Source organism: Rutidosis leptorrhynchoides, unplaced genomic scaffold, assembly GCF_046630445.1.
Source record: "Rutidosis leptorrhynchoides isolate AG116_Rl617_1_P2 unplaced genomic scaffold, CSIRO_AGI_Rlap_v1 contig133, whole genome shotgun sequence".
NCBI lineage: Eukaryota > Viridiplantae > Streptophyta > Magnoliopsida > Asterales > Asteraceae > Rutidosis > Rutidosis leptorrhynchoides.
In genome coordinates, this window is record NW_027266386.1 from 28,035 (window position 1) to 49,498 (window position 21,464).

At 38.2% G+C, this 21,464-nt stretch overlaps 2 protein-coding genes across 2 annotated transcripts; one reads left to right on the plus strand and one right to left on the minus strand.

Annotated features, from left to right (window-relative positions):
* Nucleotides 1-16,322: 16,322 nt before the first annotated feature.
* LOC139881234 (acetyl-CoA-benzylalcohol acetyltransferase-like) lies at nucleotides 16,323-17,603 on the minus strand. Its single transcript, XM_071865743.1, has one exon. The coding sequence runs from the start codon at nucleotides 17,601-17,603 to the stop codon at nucleotides 16,323-16,325; it is 1,281 nt and encodes a 426-aa protein (XP_071721844.1).
* A 1,506-nt stretch (nucleotides 17,604-19,109) lies between these two features.
* Nucleotides 19,110-21,023, plus strand: LOC139881235 (putative clathrin assembly protein At1g03050). Its single transcript, XM_071865744.1, is given in 6 exon segments — nucleotides 19,110-19,539; nucleotides 19,542-19,724; nucleotides 19,727-19,774; nucleotides 19,910-20,007; nucleotides 20,009-20,890; nucleotides 20,892-21,023. Coding segments are annotated over 6 exon segments (1,773 nt in total).
* The last annotated feature ends 441 nt before the right edge of the window (nucleotides 21,024-21,464 follow it).

Genomic DNA, 21,464 nt, shown 5'->3' on the forward strand with positions numbered 1-21,464 from the left:
CTATGATTTGTTTTCTCAAAAGAATTTTTGAGATATCATATTTGTGAAAAATCTTCGATTTCAACTGCGTGTTAATTAATATGTAAGACTTACAAGATAAACTTTCGTAGAATGAAGAAAAAATTAAATTCTGCAAATTAACACACTGCCGCCTATTGGCTAAATATGATGTTCACGAGATGCGACTTTTGACAATTTCATCTTCGTCCGATCCAAGATTGGACTTCTTAATATCATAAATGTCCAGCTTAGTAAGGATGTTGAAATTATCTGTATGAAGGATCAGAGTTGATTGGAGAATGGAGATAACTAGTATTTGGATTTGGATTTGAAACTAGTCGTTACATGAGGAAATGATGTTGTTTTTTCATCTCCGTTTGTTGTAAAGCGTTATCTTCGCTTCTATTAGTTGCTTTCTTCTCAGATCGTGATGGGCTTCAATTGTTTTCAGACTAATTGGGCCTCGCTTCCTCCTCGGCCCGAAAATCGCCTAAGCTCTCCTTCTTCATAGTAATATGTGCTTTACCTTCCACGAAGACTTTCTTCTCAGCATCCCACGCCTCCGACGTGCCTTCTTCGTTTATGAATTCTCGACAACCTAGCTGACACAAGAGAGGTTCCACCTTTACCTACCATCAAACTTATCGATTTCAAACTTAGCTGCCATAGTTCTGATACCAATTGTTAGGATTCGATCGGTAGAATACGCGGAATAATATCGACAAAATAATAGGATGAATATGAAAGTAAGATCTACATCCCCAACGAGACTTAATATTTTTTATTAACAAGGAGATTTAGTCTACCAAATACTTCTCTATAAAAAGATAATTTTCTCTAAGACTAATTCATACTCAATTTAGACTCAGATGATTCTCTATACAAACTCATTTATTTTTTAATTGACATTGAAAATACATAAACAAATTATTTAATATAACCAATTTGTAACACTAGGAATCTTAATACTATATTCCTAACCGCTACAACTCACGATGTCAAAATTCAGATTAGATTTGGCATGTATTGTGTGCTTTAATTGCTTTGTCGTGTCATTTTTCTCTAAAATTAGCATTTAGATTGAATTTTGAATTCCCAACCTCTAATGTTTTTTTTGGTTAAGTATTGGAACCACGCTTTAATAGCAGCGTCGGCTAGCTACAAGCAAGTGCATGATGAGCGACTGTGCAGGGCCCATTTCTAGAGAGGGTCCATAAATTTTTTTTTATATACATTTAACACCATTGTTTGAAGAACTCGAGAAGTCAGTCTTAAAATAGATGCCATGACATATAACTATTGGAGACTATTTCTAATACATCGTATACTTTTAAAACAAAAAAAATAAAAAAAATTCAAGGATTTATTTAGTCAAATATAATATTAAAAAGGTCAATAATATGATAATGGGTCAAGTATAAAAATAAAAAATAAAATAGTGTAAAAAACATTTTTAGAGTTTGAATCGTAGAATTTTTTTAGGTGCTATTTGTATTTTTAAGTTTTAGATATATCAGGAACCAAATTCTCAGATCACAAAATTAAAAAGTAGGGAAACAAAATTAAGTTAAAAAGAAATCTAAAATCCATTGATATTCAATGAAATGACGGTTGTAAAGCAGCCGTGGCTTACGTCGGGGAAAAAAAGAGATGTGCATTAATAATTAATTACTATAATTAAACTGTAAAACAAAATAATTAGTTTCCAAGTCATTGTCACATCAATCCACGTGTTAGTGATACAGTAGAAGTCTCCACTCCAAACAATTCCACAACTTGATATCATGAGTTATGATAGAGCTTATCTGTCAAATATAATCTTATGTATAGAACTATTGCTTCGTTATTCTATAAATATTCATTGTACTTCCGTAATCCGTTTAATAGTTAAGTATTAATAATAAGCTTTAAGCTTCAGTTACTTATCAAACATCGCATCAAAGCTATAAATCACCGCAAGTTTGGCTTCCTCTTCTTCCACACTTTAACTTCCGTTCCTATCTTCTCTGTTGTAGTTTTTCCAACAATTATTGTTCCTCCTCCAAATCTTTCCCTTGGCGTAGCTTCTTCCCCTCTTCACTCCTATACCAAATTTGGTGGTTCGTCGTACAGCAACCCAATTCCACCTCTGCATCGTCCGATTGGGTAAGGAGGACAACTGAATTTTGGTGGGCAAGGAGGACAATTGAATTAAGAAGCTCACTTAGATATGGTATCTACCCAAAATTATGTGGAACCTTTGGTGCATTTCTCTCGGACTAACCATAATCAAAGTACAAACTTTGATTCAAATGCAACAGGGATTCAAGGGGGATACAATCGTGGTCGTGGCCGTGGCAAAGGAAGGAGCAATCGTGGTGGTAGAAACAACAACAATACGCCTCGAGTTATATGTCAAATCTGTAACAAACCCTACCATTCTGCTGTCCAATGCTATAATCGATTTGATCAATCTTTCGAGGCTCCAAAAGATTCTCCACCCTCTGCCTTCCATGCCTCTCCTCATAATTCAATTGACCCTAATTGGCACGTTGACTCAGGTGCTAGCCATCATATAAGACATGATATGTCTCATCTTAATCTTTCTTCTCCATATAATATATAATGGTGGTGAATATGTCCAAGTTGGTAATGGCACAAGATTGGTTATTTCGAACGCGTGCTTCAAATTAGTCCACTGATCTCTGGCATCAACGTTTCGGGCATCCATCTAGTTTCGTTGCACGTCGCATTATTTCGTCGTCTTGGTTTTCGAGTTCGGGTAGTCCATCCTTTTGTTCTGCATGTCAGTTAGGCAAGAGTCATCAGTTACCTTATTCTAGTTCTACTACAAAATTTGATTTTCCATTAGAATTAGTATTTTCGGATGTATTTTCGGAGTCTTGCCCCTGAACTTTCATTCAATGGATTTCGTTATTATGTTTCCTTTATTGATGCTTACAGTAGATACACTTGGATTTTTCCGATTGCTTGCAAGTCTGATGCTATTTTAGCTTTCAAAAAACTTAAATTGCATGTTGAAAACGTTGTTGATAGAAAAATCAAGGCTTTTCAATCTGACTGTGGCGGTGAATATCGTTCCATTTCAAAGTTTCTTCATGATAATGATATATCACATCGTATTTCTTGTCCTTATGCTCATGGTCAAAATGGAGTTGCAGAACGAAAACATCGTCACATTGTTGAATCTGGTTTAACTTTATTAGCTCATGCCTCTCTTCCATTGAAATTTTGGGACTATGCATTTCATACGGCAGTTTATTTATTAAACAGAATGCCAACACCTGTACTTGGACAACGATCATCTTGGGAAATTATTCATAACAAATCTCCTTATTGTCATCTAAGAGTTTTTGGTTGCGCTTACTTTCCGCTGCTTCGTCCTTATAACTCTCATAAATTTTCTTTTCGTTCAAAACAATGTGTCTTTGTTGGTTACAGTGACAAACACAAAGGATACTATGTCTTGAGCCTGTTAGTAATAGGATTTATATTTCTTGGGATGTCTCTTTTAATGAAGCATTCTTTCCCTTTGCCTCACAACACATTCCTACTCCTAAACCTGATATCTCCTCAGATAGTTTTTCGGTACCACTTGTTGTTTCTTCTGCAGGTTCTCCTTCTCCTTTGCTCAGTACAATCCCGCATTCGCCGATAGTTCCATTAGAATTACATGGTTTTCCAAATACAATGTCTATGTCTCAAGATTCCTTAAGCCCTATTGTAGCTTCTCTAGATGATTCTCAATCACCAGCAGCATCTTTGTCGCCTCCGATACAGTCACTATCGGAAAATTAATCCCCCATTGCTGCCCCTTTACATCATCCTATACAGACTCGAGCAAAATCTGATATTTTCAAACCAAAAATTATTGTTGATATGGCTGTTAGTACTACTGAACCTACTTGTTACTCTCAGGCTGTAAAAATTACAAAATGGCATAAAGCTATGACTGATGCATGCAACGCTCTTATTCAGAATGGTACATGGACATTGGCACCTCCTCCTGCAAGTGGTACTATAGTAGGCTGCAAATGGATCTTTAAATTGAAGTGTCATGTCGATGGTATTATTGAACACTATAAAGCGCGATTGGTCGCAAAAGGTTTTCATCAAACAGTGGGCATTGATTTAACTAAAACTTTCAGTCCAATGGTCAAGAGCACTACGATCCGTGTCGTTCTTTCTATCGCTGTTTCTTATGGTTGGACAATTCATCCATTAGATGTGAAGAATTCATTTCTTAACGGCCTTCTTGACGAACAGGTATTCATGCAGCAACCTCCAAGTTTTGTTGACCCTAACTTTCCTCACTACGAAAAGAACTTTGGGTGTTAGTGTATTAAAACGGCGGTTCGCGACCGCCTTTATTTGTATAACGGCAGTTTGGCAAACCGCCTTATTTGTCACCATAATTTTGATAAAACGGCGGTTTCTTCAAAACCGCCTGACACTACAAAAAGGCGGTTTGCGTCCGCCATAAATAAACCGCCTTTATTAAACAAAATATAATAAAAAAAATAAAATCCAAATTTTAAGCTGTAATTGTATAAAAAACCAAATAACCTCAATACATATATATTTACAAGATCCTCTTCATGGACTACTAGTCTACTACAATACAATTACAACTAAAACATAGACAACTAGATTTTACAAATAAAATTCCTATCAGAGAAACTATACATTTGACCATGAAAGTTTCTTCAGACATGAAAGACTTCGACAAGCACATGACTCTTCCCTGCAACATGTCTTTTTTCAAACTCCATCTAAAAGACAAGTTTATAATTGCAATGTTAGTATGTGATCAACATGTTTTAAATTATTCAGTGCATTGATCATTGACCAATAGCAGGCTGATTATCAAAAGATATGAAACAAATATAAAAGATAAGATGGAAAACTTGTAAAATTACCTCTTTGATCCTATCACGGATAGGGACTTTATGAAGCAAACCCATCAGATAGTCCAAGAATGAGTTTAAGCCATCTTTCTTTCTTAGTCTCCCTACTTGGTCCTTGGGGTCACTTTTGATAGAGAGCAAAACTCACAGCCTTATGTAATTGGCCTACTCGAGAAACTTCAGCAGAAACTCTCGAGAAGCCTCAACGAGATCGAAAATCATTACTCATCCTTCTCAAGCATTAGAACTTGCCTGGATCAGTTCAAAACCCATGGTGGCGATGAAGGCTGAAAAAGGAACTAGACCAACTCTGGACACAATTTTCCTTGGACTTACCTGCAAATTACAGAAAACACAGCATACCTGATCAACAGAATAATCATCAAATTGAGAAAAATAGAGCCAGGAAACATTGAAGCACAATTAAATAAACGAAGAGAGCAAAAATCTCATTTTTATCTCAAGAAAACCTTTAAAGTGGCGATGAAGGCTAGAAAAGGGCCCCTTTTCAGTCCACCTTCGTATAGCTTATCTGGGGCACGATTTGAAGTCGAGAAAATAACAGATGTCTAAAAACGGTTCAGTATCAAGGCATCAACAACTTCATTCACCTGTAAAAGAAGGCAATGAATAGGAGAAACTCGAGATCACACAAGCAAAAAGATAGAATAAAAATAAGATATGATTGAATATTTACCATGAACTCATCTAGACGTAATAAAATTCTGATTCTCACGCCATAATTTTTTATTGTAAAACTTAAAGCTTCAATGCAGATGAAATCAAACAATATTCTCTACAAGCATATGATCAATCAAAATAATTACATAACGAAAGAAAGTCAGCGAGGAAGAAGACAGACCCCAAAACTCCGTTGATAATAGTATGAGAGGCAGGTCTGTAAGGGTTTTGGAGGCTGTAGAAAATGAAAGAGAGTGGCATACCAAGAGGAGTAACAAGGGTTTTAGACGAGGGAATTTATAAGAGAAATGTCGCCATTATCAGGGAATTCATAAGAGAAATCCAGATTGTACTGGATAAAAAGACAATGGATCGTAATAGAGAAAATGAATTGGCATACATGACTAAATGCTAGATGTCATGATTGATTTTCAATACTAGCCAATGTCACAGCTCAATAAAAGAAAACAACAGCAACCTTCACTTTTCATCATGAATACACTTCTTTGAACACAAAGAGATAAACTCCTAACTAAATTATACTGCACAAAGAGTTCTATCCTGATGTACCTTTGACTTTCTTTCCAATGTCCGAAAATGGGGCTGGACTGCTGCCCATGGTCTCTACCAGGCCTACAAGGGAAAACGATACTTATTACTAAAACAGGACCTGCAAGATTAAAGTTGGCATGACTATATAAAAACTAGTTTCAATTGAGAAAAAAATATACTTTTTAAGTAAATCTAAAGCAGCATTATCCTCCAGTAATCAACAATTGCCTAATTGTTAAAATACTGCCTGCATTTAACAACACACGTTCTCAGACCGAAAGGAAATGTCAAACACTGTTTGACACAGAATTAAATGAATGGAGACAATGTCAAATACTATTCTGAGGGCATGCATTTCAACACTGTCCAGAAATAATAGTTTACACCAAATGTTAAGTGCTCTTGTTAAATGTACATTCTAACAAGCAAACATGACATAAGCTCATTAATTTGGAGACCAGACCCAAGGAACTCAAAAGTATTTGATTGAAGTAGGTACCGATCAAAAGTATTTGATCGAACAAAATGTGTATGCTGAGTTTAACATCAGTGTGTGCATATATATTTTATGAATTTGCTGGTTAACACTTCTCATAATTTCTAAAACAGCAAATGTTCTATGTGAACCCAGAAACAAAACCAGATAATATATAGAAGATAAGCAGTTACCCATTTTAGGTTAGTTACATGCTCAGCAAGCTCCGAATTTCCTAAAATAAAATTAATAACGAAAACAATATCAAACTCATCTAGCATTCTTGACTCTTTAAAGCTAACTTAGAAGACAATGGAAGCAAAGTGGCGAAGAAACCTCAGGAAAAGATCACTCGAAATCAAAGTTCCATATTTGTTGTTGTGTCGTTTAGCGAAAGCTGGAAGTTGTAAATGATAAATTGCATATCATGTTCAGGTTCATCACTCATCAACAAACGGGAGAGGAACTACCTTGTTTGCAAAACCTATAAAAGGACAGAAGTTTCATATTCATTTGCAGCACCAAAACTGAAGAAGGAAATGAAAATATTTAGAGATACAATACAATTGATAAGAATTATATTTATATGCAAAAACAGTTACCAAAACTGAATAATTCAAGTTCACACAGATGATGGTAAAAAACAAAATGGAAGGGCCTGTTCAGTAGGAGGTTGTTTTTGAAAATTTTTCATTTTTCACAAAATTCTCTTTGTTTTTTGAAAATTTGTTCGGTTGACGATTTTTGTTATCGTTTTCTTTGAGAATTTTCAAAAAAATTTCTAAAAAATGAGAGAGTCAAATTTGAAGTTTTCAAATTACTCGAGGGACAGGATTGGAAAAAATGGAAACGTCAGGGGTCAAAGTGACTTATGGTTAACTTTGAACACACCATCAACAGAACCCTCTCGCCCTTCCACGTCAGCAACATTGCCGCCAACGACGACCAAATCCGGTGGCAGGGGTCAAAGAAGGCTTTCTTTGATGGATTCCGGCAGCAAGGCGCAGTCTTGTAGGACAATGGAGTCGGGATTTGAAGCGATGTTGTGTGTCTTTGGGATCTGATGCTGTCGCGTTCTGGATCGGCGTCGGGATCTGATCGACGTCAAGCACATCGGATCTGGAACAGAAGGATCGTTGGCTCTCGTACGGCGTCGGGCTCTGGAACGACATCGAGTGGGGGCGTCGTGATCTGTTCTTCGAGAGGAGAGGAGAGATAGATTTGGCGGGCGTCGAGAGGGGTAGAATAGTACAAGTGGCCGCCGCTGATGCGCGTCCCCTTGTCACCTTTCAAGCCTTGGAAGGCGACATGGCCGCCGCCGCTGCGCGTCCCCGGTCGACCCGAATTCGGGAGACGGGACCGTAGATCTCGAACCGGGACTTGAGGTCGAGCACCTAGCAATCAGGAGGCAGGCCAATGACAACCACTGGCGGCGGAGGCGTGGGTTTCACGGCGGGTGGTGGGTTGTCGTCGGGTTGAAGGGAGAAGGAGGAAGGGACGATTTTGGATAGTGGTGCACCGAACAAATTTTGACAAAAAATGAAAATGAAATAAAAAACACTTTGAACAGTAGTTTTTTAAAAATGAAAAGAAAACGAGAAGTTTTGCTACTAAACAGGCCCGAAGGTTTACTGGTTGAAAGTCAAAGACTCTTATGGTAAAAATCAAAAGGGAAGGTACTGCTTGAAAGCCAAAGACTCAATGAGATCATACCCAAGGAACTCAAAAATCCTTCGATTCCAGCAAGTTTCAAGGACTCGGGACCTTCCCTTACAAGATCCTGTTTGACATTAACAGAAAAGTTAGTCCCGACAAACACCGAATATCAAATTGAAAGGAAAATTAAATAAATTAGAGAAAGAAACAATAAATGAAACGATTCTTGCCTCTTTCTCTGCAGAATCAAGACCTCCAATAAATGAAACCCTAATCGTTTCATAATAGAAAGAATCCCTACCAAAAGGGCGACAATCAAAGAGTTGAGAGTGAGAGAAAAGCTGCCAATCGACAAGGTGGACGATGATGACAGAGAGAAGTCGTCAATTGATAAGGTGAAAGATACGATAGAGAGAACACGATGATCGTTCAAGTGGCGATGACAACAGAGAGAAATTGGTCGTTGATGAAGAGAGAGAGAGCATAAGAGTGTGAGTGATAGAGAGATTGAGATTAGAAGCCGTTGCTCGATGAGATTGAAAGTGAGAGTGAAAGATTAGGTTTTCTTCTGCCAATTATTTTATTTTATTTTTATTTGGCTAAGTACCAAAATTTAGTACTACTGCAAATAATGGTTCAAACCGTCGTTTTAATGAAAGAAACCGCCGTTCAAAATTTGACTCTAACAACGGTTTGAAGACCGTGGTTTTAATAGCCGCAAACCGTCTTTTTAAACTAGAATTACGGCGGACAGCCAAATCGCAATTAACAAACCGCTATTTCTGTCCATTTTTTTTAAAGCAAACAAAGTACATTTGAGATTGCTGATGTTTTTTTACATCAGCAGGGTTGTATCTAACGTAGACAAAGTACATTCGAGAACTTCTTGCCAAAGTCCAGATGACTATGTTTAAACCGCAAGCCTCACCTATGGCCTCTGGTCACATACTTTCTGCTTTGAATGGCGATCCCTTCTCTGATCCTGATATGTATAAGAGTATTGTGGGTTCTTTGTAATATTTAGCCGCAACTCTACCAGATTTGGGTTATTCTGTCCATAAAGTTGCCCAATTCATACATTGTCCTACCATTGAGCATTGGAAGGTTTTCAAACGAATCTTACGCTTTCTGCAAGGTACCATGCATTATGGCTTATTTATTCAGCCATCTAAAACTGTTCAGCTGCAGGCTTTTTCCATGCCACCTATTCAACTCCGGGCATTTTCCGATGTGGATTGGGCTGGTTGTCCGAATGACAGGCGGTCTACAAATGGAATTTGTGTGTACCTTGGTCCTTATATTATTTCTTGGAGATCTAAGAAACAGTCTGGTGTTTCTAAATGTAGTACTGAAGCACAGTATTGTGGGTTATCTATGGCTGTAGCTGAACTTGCTTGGCTTCAGTCCCTTTTGGTCGAGTTGCAGGAGCCGGTTTTATCTACTCCAGTGTTGTGGTGTGATAACATTGGCGCCACATTCTTATCTTCCATTCTTGTATTTCATGCTCGGACAAAACACATTGAGATTGACTATCACTACGTTTGCGGGCGAGTTGCCCACACAGCTTTGGAAGTTCGTTATGTTTCTTCTTTGGATCAAATTGTAGACATTTTTACGAAGCCTTGGTTTGCACCTCGTTTTCGTTTGCTAGCTGCCAAGCTCTGTGTCCGTGAACTCCCCATTCGCTTGAGGGGGGCTGTTAGTAATACAGTAGAATTCCTCACTTTAAAGAATTCCTCAACTGGATATCATTAGTTACGATAGAGCTTATCTGTCAAATATAGTCTTATGTATAGGACTCTATTGCTTTGCTATTCTATAAATATTCATTGTACTTCCGTTCAATAGTTAAGCAATCATAATAAGCTTTAAGCTTCAATTAACATGTAATAACTTTCAAACATGTTAAGATTTGATTTGAATACTTAAAAATGACATGGTGAGTATGATTCACCTAAGAATTCCTCTATGATAGATATGGCTAACAGTTCTGGAAAAGTTAGATAGATTTTTTTGGTGTAATCTAACATATTAAAACTACTTTTGCAAAATCAACAAGTTTGCTTCAAAGAATGTTCGGAGGAAGAAAATTTTAAGCAATAAGGGTCCATATTTTAATTTTCGCTCAGGGCCCAAAAAATGTTCGAGACGGCCCTGTTTAGGAGAGTGGATCAAAGCTTTACGCGAATAAAAATTAGAAAAGATAGAAGTTTTAGTTGTTGTTAGAGTCGGATTTATAGATCAAGACACCCTCAGAAGAAACTTCTGGCCGTCGAGAGTGAGAGATCGAAAGTTCTAGTTATCGGAATTTTTTTCTAATAATGTAACCAATTATACGACAGAAATTTCACTCACCATCAATAATTAACTAAGTTTTTTTAATTTATATTTGGGACTGAAATTTCCATCGGAAGGAGTTTCCGACGGGATTTCCCTATCAAGTTGTGGGAGGGAATTCTCCCTCTTGATGTTTAGACGGAATATTCCCTCCCAAAGTGTGCGGTGGAAGTTTTCCTCTCAAATATCCGATGGAATTTTTCAACCACATTTCCGTCGCAAAGAACCCAATCTGTGTGCGAGCAACAAATAAGAGACGGAACGATCCCCTCACAAATTTTTGTCGCAATGACAGAAATCCCTTGCAAAAGTATGAAATCCGTCTCAAATCGACACTCTTGAGGGAGCGGGTAATAGGTTTTGGGAAGTGATGATTATTATTGAGATCTCTGTCTGTATAAATACAATTACAAGAGTAATGAACATGGAAATATTTCTACAATTGTGCTAAACACTGATTTACAGCTAATAACAGTATCAATTGAGATCATATCAAATCGGATAATATGTTCATGTAACTATAGAATCATATATTGGGCCTTTGGCAAATGGGATGAGCATGTCATCATCTATTAATGGGTTGTACATATTATCTGATGCATATCATCATCTGTTAGGCTCCCTCAAGATAGAAGTCATCGTCGACAAATGCCAATCTTGAATTTCAGGAGTTCAAATTGTCGGCGAGGGAGAGCTTTGGTGAGGGTATAGGCAATTTGATCATGAGAGCTGACGTGTGCCACTCGTAACGAACCATTTTGAACTTGCTCTCTGATAAAGTGATAATCCATGGCTATATGTTTCATTCTCGAATGGAAGACTGTATTGGAGCTCAGATGTGTGGCGCCAACATTATCGCAGTAAATTACCGGGCAAAGTGGAAGCAAGACATTCAATTCGGTGAGTAAATTGCAAACCCATGTAATTTCAGTAGTTGTATTTGCCACTGCTTTATATTCTGCTTCTGTCGATGAACGAGCAACTAAATTCTATTTTCGTGAGCTTCAGGAGATTAGATTGCATCCCAAGAATAATATGAAGGCTCTCGTCAATCGATATGAGTCTTTATCTCCTCCCCAGTCTACGTCGAAGTAGGCTTCTAAATTAGAGGAGATATGATCATCAACAAAGGCGTGAAGGTTAGAATTGAGCTGTTATACAATTGAATTCCATCATTAAGTGTACCAGCGAGATACCGAAGGAGACGTTTAATGGCAGCCAGTGCTCGGTGGTTGGCTAATGGTTAAACTAAGCAAGCTTGTTGACAGAAAAGGCAATATGTGGCCTCGTCAAAGTCAGGTACTGTAAACTACTAGGTAAGTATGGCTCTGTTAGTCCTACTTTTAATGTTACTGATCTCTCTCCTTATGACATTGTAGATCGAGGACGAATCATTTTCAAGAGGGAGGGAATGATGGGATAAAGGACAGTTCAGGTCAAGATCAAAGTAATGTTGCTGCGGATAAAGCTGTTTGATCAATTACTGAAGATTCAATTATACATACCCCTGGTCCAATTTCAAAAGGCCAATCTCTAAGACTTAAGAAGGCCTTTCTTAGTTTTGTTACGAGAGTTTTGGATGCTGAAGATAATACAACATTTAAGGGAGATCAGGAAGTCATAAAATGGAGTAATATTACTCAAGTTTCCTTATTGAAATAGAGATGATGTCGTTGCTTCATTCCAGGAAGGAAAAAGTCAAAGTTTGGCTTGTCTATTGATTCTTGACCGTTGGCACAAATCAAAAAAGAAGATCAACACATTTGAGTAATCAATGCATGAATTTAGTCTCTTTCTTTTTTAAGTTTAATTCCTAGACTATAAATTGGCAAGTGTTAGAAGAGAATAGGCAGACAAGTTGATGAATAAAAGTTGGGTTTTTGTTTTTTTGAGTGAATTCTTGGATTAGAGTTCAATTGGTTACATAACGGGATTGAATCAAACCGAGTTTGATTTAGTTCTATCTCGTCCGTAATAGTCCCTCCTTATTCTATTGGGTTCCTAGCCGCGGAGTTAGTGGGTCTAATAGTTGAGGCTCCTTGTTTCGTTCATATATACGTTGATTTGTTTTCGATTCTTACTTGATTGGGGGGTTCTTCGGCGTTCAATCGTGGGGTTCCGCATCATCTTGATAATCAATACCTGGTCGTTGATGGAAACCTTTTGCCACTAGTCTAGCTTTGTACCTGTGAATATTGCCATAAGAATTTCGCTTGATGCCGAATATTCATTTATTGCCAATCAAATTCTGGTTAGGTTCAGGTGGAACAAGCTCCCACGTTCCATTTCGAACTAGAGCATCAAATTCTTCAGAACATGCTTTTCTTCATTTTTCATCTTTTAATGCTTGAGAAACAGAGATAGGTTCAATTTCTTGTTTGTGCTCGACTTGAGTGTATAAATTCAATTTTTGAATTGGTTTGCGGATATTATTTTTACCTCTTGTAATCATGTTGTGATCCAGTTGTGTTGTCTCAATGTTTGTGCTTTCACTAACAATGGTTGCTCCTGGATTGTCAGGGGGATGTCCTTCTTCGAATGTAGTTATGAGTGGAGGAATCGGTGGAGCATATTCCTGGATTGAGGCTGGAACATGGATTGGTGGTGGAAACCAGGTTGCAATATGATTGGGAATAGGTTCAGGTGGAGCTGACGTGCTGGTGGCAAATGGAAAGACAGACTCTATTTGACATGCCTTGATGCGTATACTCTAGATGTGGTAGGATCTAAACATAGGTAAGCGCTTTGAGTTAAGGAATAGCCGAGAAAGACACATGGTTTGGATTTTTCCTGCATTTTGTGATTAGTATAGGGACGAAGCCATGGGTAACATAGCCAACCAAATGTTCAAAGTTTCGAATAGTTTGGACTACTCTTAAATAGACTAGTGTATGGGCTAGAATAGTTAAGTGTAGGTGTTGGCATCCGATTAATTAAATATATTGTAGCTGAATATACATAAGGTCAATATTTAGTTGACATGGATGCATGACTTAGCAAGGCTAACCCTGTTTCTATAATATGCAGGCGTTTTCTTTCGGCTAAACCATTATGCTCAGGTGTGTGAGGTGGTGTGCTTTGAAATGAAATGCCATGTGTGGAAAGAAAAGATGCTAAAGCTATATATTCTCCTCCATTATCTGAATATAATATTTTTATTTTCTTATCAAAGAAATTTTTGACTACAGCTTTGAAACGAGTGAAAACATCTTTAACTTCTTATTTGTATTTGAGATGATAAAGCCAAGTATATTTTATGAAATGATCTATAAAGATAACATAATACTTGTATTCATCATGAGAATAAACTAGTGAGGTCCAGACATCCGAATAAATAATGTCTAAAGGTTGTTTTGACACAAGTGAGGAAGTTGCAATTTATGGCTTTTATTGACTAAACATGCATTGGAATGTGAGCTACATGAATGAGAACTTAACTTAAGTTTATTTTGTGAAATGATGGACTGGAGAATGGCTTTTGCAGGGTGGCCCAATCTAGCATGCCAATCGGATATGGAGGCGGTTGTGGTGGAGAATGCAAGAACAGGAACTGATGTAGGCCACTCGTAAACTCCATCCTTAGGCTTGCCCCTGACGACAAGGTTCCCTTTTGTCAGATCCTTCACAATAAAAAGAGAGGGTTTGAATTCAACCGAAACATTGTTATCAACGCAAAAAAACGCAAAATTGATAGACTGAAATTATATTCTTTTGCATATGAGGCACATATAAAACATTGTCAAGCAGTAATTTACGATCAGGAGTGGGAAGTATAGTTGAGCCAGTATGACTAATGTTTAAACCTGAACCATCTCCTAACATGACATCCTATGTGCCATTATATCGACTGTGAAGAGCAAGATTGTTCAAGTCTGCAGTGATATGATGCGAGGCACTTGTATTCATCAGCCATGGAGAGGAATCAGTCGAAGTTAGGGGCAGCAAAGTTGTCCTGAGGCTGCCATGGAGAGCTGACTAGTTGCGGACGAGGTTGCCATGAGGACTGAGATTGACCACTGGTGGCCTGAATGGGAACAACCTTAAAGTTTGGGCAAAATTTGGCAGTATGACCCTGTATACTGCAGATTTGACACAAACCAAGGTGTAGTCGAGAAATAAATCCAGGGCATTAGTGATTTGTAATTTTGACATGTGGCTTGATTCTGTTGTGTAGGAGACCGTCAATGACCAGACTAGATTGGAGGCCCAGAATGTGTCCGGTTGTTGTTGTTTCGACGATCTGGAAGTCGAGCAGTGTAGTTGACCGAGGCAGGAATATGGACTAGTTGGTAACGAGGGGTAGTTAAGCTTCTCGTGGAGGTCCTCAAACGAGATCGAATGATCACGATTATTGACTTGGCAAATTACTTCTAGGTAAGTATCGTCCAACCCTTCAAGGACTTTGTCCGTGATATCTTCTGGATCCATTAGAGAATCCATGTCATCGAGTTGTTCAGTATTCGGATTGCATATAATCTGTGATAGAGGAGTTTCCTCTCTTGAGTGCGTGATGTCTGGCTTTGACGAGTTTGATGCGAGCTCGTGATGGGGTGCCGTAAGTCTTGGCAAGGGCATCCCAAGCATCTTTAGCTGTGGGCTTGCGTGCAACAAACGGAATCAGATTGGGTGAGAGAGACCCTAGAAAGGCATTGAGGAGCAATTGATCATGTCGGTTCCACAACGTATAAGCAGCATTAGGAGAATTGACACCATCAATGTCGATGGTAGCAGCTGGTTTGGGTTTCGAGCCATCAACATACCCGCTAAGGTCATGTCCGATAAACAGGCTCTGGAATTGACGTCGCCAAGAAATAAATTTGTTGAGGTGAGTTTCAAAGGTGCCTATGCTGCAACATTAATAGAGACGAGGTTTGCGTGGCTATCATTTGTATTAATGACCGTGGTGATTTGGCTAGAGCTGGAAGTGATACTGTCATTGGTCATGGTGGTCGAAGGGAAGAAGAAGATCGAAACAAATGTTTGACTTTCGTCTTAGGTTCTGATAGCATTATAGGTTTTGGGAAGTGATGATTATTATTGAGATTTCTGTCTGTACAAATACAATTACAAGAGTAATGGACACGGAAATATTCCTACAATTGTGCTAAACATTGATTTACAGCCATTGACAGTATCAATTGAGATCATATCAAATCGTATAATATGTTCATGTAATTGTAGAATCATATATTGGACCTTTGGCAAATGGGCTGAGCATGTCATCATCTGTTAATGGGCTGGACATATTATCTGTTGCATATCATCATCTGTTAACGGGAGCGGAATTTAGAGATTTATAGATAGATTATATTATATTATATTATATGTATAAGATAACTAATGATAAAATTAACAACAGATGATAATTAGTCACCGATCCCCTTGAAAACTCTTACACACATCTTTGTAAGGAAAAAAGTATAACAATTAAGTAAATCACTCAATGATAGGTAGTATAACAAATCAGATCATTACAAAGATCGGATCAACAATAGCTACATAAATGAGGAATATGACAAACTTTAAAAAAGAAGACCAATAATAAATGAGGACAACAAAGTCATCGAGACTTAAGTGCGTCTACAATGGTCAGTCACAGTCACCAAAAACAAACTTCTACAAAGACCCCCAACTCAACATGACTTGGAAGCAAGCCTCTCTGCTTCATTTAGGGACTTGCCAAGACATGACTTGCGTTCACTAAATATTAATCACTAGTTACGGAAAGTCAAGGCAAGAATGTCTGCATCTTTCTGGAATCGATGCATTGCATGTTCTTCCATGCTTATGTAGGCTTCAATTCCAGTCCCACATTTGGTGTCCATCAGTTGAGTTATGTCGTTAGGTTTCTGGACGGAGCTAACCCAACTAGGCTCTCCCCAACCAAAATCAGCTTCATAAAATGGAAACCTGCACACACTAGTGAAAACATGAATGCCCGTCTTTGCTTGTCTTAATTCATCATCTATCTCCCTCAATGCACCGATTACCGATGAAAATATACTTTCGCCATCACTCCTTTTAGCAAATTCCTCTGCATTTTCTTTCGCCTTCCTGATGAGACTCAACAAGCAGTTGAAATCTAACTCATTCTCGTCCGGCCTAAAACGAACGAGGATAAATTGGACAAAATTTCCTAGAGCATTGATCGGTACCTCAAATGACGTTTTCCCACGCAAGTTCATTAGTAAAACTAGTACAGATGGCCTAAGGCGACCAATTTTTTCTAAATCCAGCACGATTCTAGCCTTCCATGTCAGTGCAGCCACGACCTCTACACGCGAAGGAATTATATGTATTTTTGTTGATTTTCTGAAATTGGTTATAGCATCATTATAAAATATAAACCTATGTGTGACAAATATTTTTGAAGTGTCGATAGGGATCGGAACCTTAGACATCTTGAAATCTCCTACAGGAGGAAAGACGGACTGCAAACCAATACAGAGAGGCTTCTTCACTTGGATCCCTTGTTCTTTACAAATGTTAGCCCATTGATTAAAGAATGACATGTAACTGAAATGATCACCTAACTTGTGTGACCACGAGAATCCAATGGCTATCCCATTGCATTCAAATTTGTTAATCTGAATAGCCACAACTATGGTAGTTAAAATTTCATCTTGTGGATAAGGAAGAAATTGATTCAATAGCTTGAGACAGGGTTTTTCTTGTAGGAATTGATCTAGTCTGCAATCGACATTGGCCAATAGGAATTCAGCTCCTTCATCACAACAATCGATTGCGTCCAAGTCTTCATCTCTGTATCTTCCTGCAAAAGGGTAATATAAGGTCAGCATCTCCGAAAGTGACTTTTCCAATCGCGATATCAAATCGCCATGGCCGCTGCGGGGAGGAGGTGGGTAGTAGAAAGTGTTAGAGCCATAAGCAGGAGCGGAAAGTTGGTCCATTCTCGATAATTTGTAATTTCTAAGTTGAGAAGGAGTTGGTTGTGAAGGACCAACATATTTCCTAGAAATGATTTCAACCTTCATCTTTGTTTTTGTTTTATGAAATCTTTTCAGAGTATGGAGAATTTTTAACTTGTTGCATCGAACTGTTATCTCACTCTTGTATATAAATACGAATGTTGACACGTACGTTCTCTAAGTTTTATTGAACATTTTTCTAACAGGTCTTTAATTATACTATTTACTATGGAGGTTAAGTACACTCATTTATTTGCCATTTCATCATTAATATATTGGAGTTTCTAATACATTAATGAATGAGTAAAAACATAACTCCTGAACAAAATAAACCGGCTTCTAGAATTTTTAATCCTTTTCTTTTTCTAAACATGCATGATTATTGGTCGACTTCTGACCAACAATCGGACCAAATTAAGGTGGAAGCTAGATGTGAGTGTGATATTGTCAAACCGATAAAAAGTAGACTTCTTTCTGAATCTAGACGACAATATGCATCCCGTCCCTGATTCAATGTCGCATGCAGCTCAACAAGAAGAATCTGAAAATTAATTTGCAAAAGATGGCATAGAGGAAGAAAGCAGGTAGCATCTGAAACAGAATTGGGGATGAATATCCTACCAAACCACTCATTAGGAAATTAATTTGAAGCTGATCCAACGATGAACACACATTCAAAATCAGATTTGACATTTCATTAAGGTCATATTGAAGTTCCAGTGAAGGTCTAATTGTTAGAATTAATTTGCAACTCCCAGTGCAGGTTTTATGTTTAAGAGAACTTTATGTATAATATTTATTTTGAGCTTAATTTGCTTAATATTTATTTTATTTTGAGTTTGTTTAATATTAGAATTATCTACTTAGTCTCAGAGTTGCAAGATTTAGCTTTGCCGGACAAGAATTTTGATGCTCAAGGGAATACCCTCTGTTCCTCACCAGTCAGGCAGTTTAATAGTCATGTATAATAATTTTTGTTTGCTGTCATTAAAATGATAAGGAGAAGACATTCTCTGTATGTATTAGTAAAATTATTAAACAAAGAATGACTAAAAAAGGTAAACGGAGGACTCCAAATCAACCTATTTTCTACAGACACAGGTCATGAAATGGTCAAAAACAGTTTCTCATACTTTTAGTTTTATCAGAAATTTCACTAAAATCACGGGGCGGCGTCTTGTACTCCATTGATTTTTTGATTTTACCTAAAACAACGGCAAACGGGTAGCAGATTGTTTATGTTTGGTGTTTAGTAAAAAAGAAAAGAACAGATAGAAGAAAAGATTACTCAATAATCAAATTGCTAGAGAAGGAGAGAGAGATAGAGAGAGATAGATTCACAGGAAACAGTCTTTTCTCTTCTCTTCTTTTCTTTTCCATTCAATATACATTCGCCTAACTTAATACTATTACATTTCCCTCTAGCTTTTCTTTTCTACGTAAAATAACTTGCGAAATTATTAACATATTCATCGAAAAATCGGACTTTTTATCGATTATTTTCAACTACGACATTGATATACTAATTAAGGGCATTGTTAATTATTTGCATTCATTCATAATACTTAATCAATGGCTCCAAGCAAATTAAAACAGGCGATCGGAGCAGTGAAAGACCAAACAAGCATTGGCCTAGCAAAAGTCGGAAGCAGTGCCTCGCTTTCCGATCTCGAAGTGGCCATCGTCAAAGCCACGAGCCACGAGGAATTCCCCGCAGAAGAGAGGCATATCCGAGAGATTCTAAGCTTAACTTCTTATTCCCGTGCTTACATCAGCGCTTGCGTCACTTTCATCGCAAGACGACTCAACAAGACTAAGAATTGGGTGGTTGCACTAAAGACCCTAATGTTGATCCAACGGCTGATATGCGAAGGGGACCCAGCGTACGAACAGGAGTTATTCTTTTCCACCAGGCGTGGGACCCGTTTGCTCAACATGTCTGATTTTCGGGATGCTTCGAGATCCAACGCGTGGGACTACTCTGCATTCGTGAGGACTTTTGCTTTTATCTCGACGAGAGGTTGGAGGTTAGAATGCAAGGCAAGCGTGGAAAACGTAGCGCTTTCGCGTATGATGAGGAGGAGGAAAGACAAGAACAGACAAGTAGTAGTAGCAGTACTCCTCGTCCAGCTGCAAAATCGTCGACACCTATACGAGAAATGAGACATGATCATTTGTTTTCCAGACTCACCATTTGCAGCAATTGCTCGAACGCTTCTTGGCTTGTCGTCCAACAGGTTCCTTCCTCCTATTAATTTCTTTTCTTCCTTTCAAATAGAACAAATCACTATAATTTCCTAATATATTGTACGTCATCCATTAATTTTCCTAATGAATGGTATATTTAAAGATTTGATTTTTCTTGGACACAGGTTCAGCAAAGCACAACAGGGTCGTGATAGTTGCACTTTACCCAATTGTAAAAGAAAGTCTCCAAATCTACTATGACATAACAGAAATTTTGGGGGTTTTTAATCGACCATTTCATGGAGCTAGAGGTCCAAGATTCCGTGAAGGTATTTGACATCTTCTGCCGGATCTCAAAGCAGTATGACGAGCTGGACAATTTCTATGGTTGGTGCAAGACTGTGGGTATTGCTCGATCTTCAGAGTACCCTGAAGTTGAAAAGATCACACAGAAGAAGCTCGACCTAATGGACAACTTCATTCATGACAAGTCTGCATTGATCCATAGCAAGAAAGCTAGAAGTCTCGAAGAATCCGAGGATTCTAAGGAAACTGAAGAAGTTGTCGAGGAGGAAGAAGAAGATATAAACGCTATTAAGGCATTACCGGCACCTGAGGAAGTTCCAGTGGTCGAAGACTTTTTCGAAACGACAGAGGAGGAGAAAAAGGAAGAAATTGTAGATACGACGAGAGAAGCCGATCTATTGAACCTAGGAGACGATGCAATGACAAGTGAAAATCACTCGAATACCTTAGCATTAGCCTTGTTCGATGGTGGGGTCCCAGCGGGCCCACCTCAGTCTCTACCGTGGGAAGCTTTCAAGGACGATAATTGGGAGAACGCGCTCGTCCAATCTACGAGTAGTTTATCAGCTCCAAGGACGCAATTGGGTGGAGGTTTCAACTCGTTGATGCTCGATGGGATGTATCTCCACGGGACTAATATGGCCACGATGTCGAGTGTCGGGTACGGAGGGAGTGGTAGTGCTAGTAGTGTCGCTCTTGGATCCGCTCGGAAACCTGCCATGCTCGCATTGCCTGCTCCTCCAACAGCTGGCGACTATAGAAATACGTCGTCAGCTAGAGGTACGGATCCATTTGCAGCGTCGGTGATGGTCCCGCCACCATCTTACGTGCAAATGACTGAGATAGAGAAGAAGCAGAGGGTTGTTAGTGGAGGAGCAGATGATGTGGCAACACTACAGGAACAATGGGATGCAAGGACAGGTTGGATTGTCGATGCATAATCCCCAATATCCATACTACAACATGGGAGGTTACCACCCACAACGTTTCTAAGAGACAATCATTTCAAGAGGGTTTACTCCCTCCATTTTGTATGTATTACACTTAGAGGTGGCAAAATGTGTTCATGTTCACTTGGTCATTCGTGTTCGCTCGTTAAAAATTCGTTCATATGCGATTCACTTTTAAACACGATCATATATAACGAACAAATTGTGTTCATTTTTTCATGAACGAAAATGAACATGAACGAACATGACGATTCACTTTAGTTCATATATTTTAACTCATTTAATCTCAAATTCATGATGTTCTCTTTGGTTCATACAATATGAAGATGAACGAAAATGAACAAAATATAAAGCCAAAATATGAACATAATATGAATAATGATCAATTTTTGTTCAATTTATTTTTGTGCGGTTCGTATTTGATCGTGCTCGCTCATTTGCCACCCCTAATTACAGTGTGCTTATAAAAGTATAGAGCCAAAAA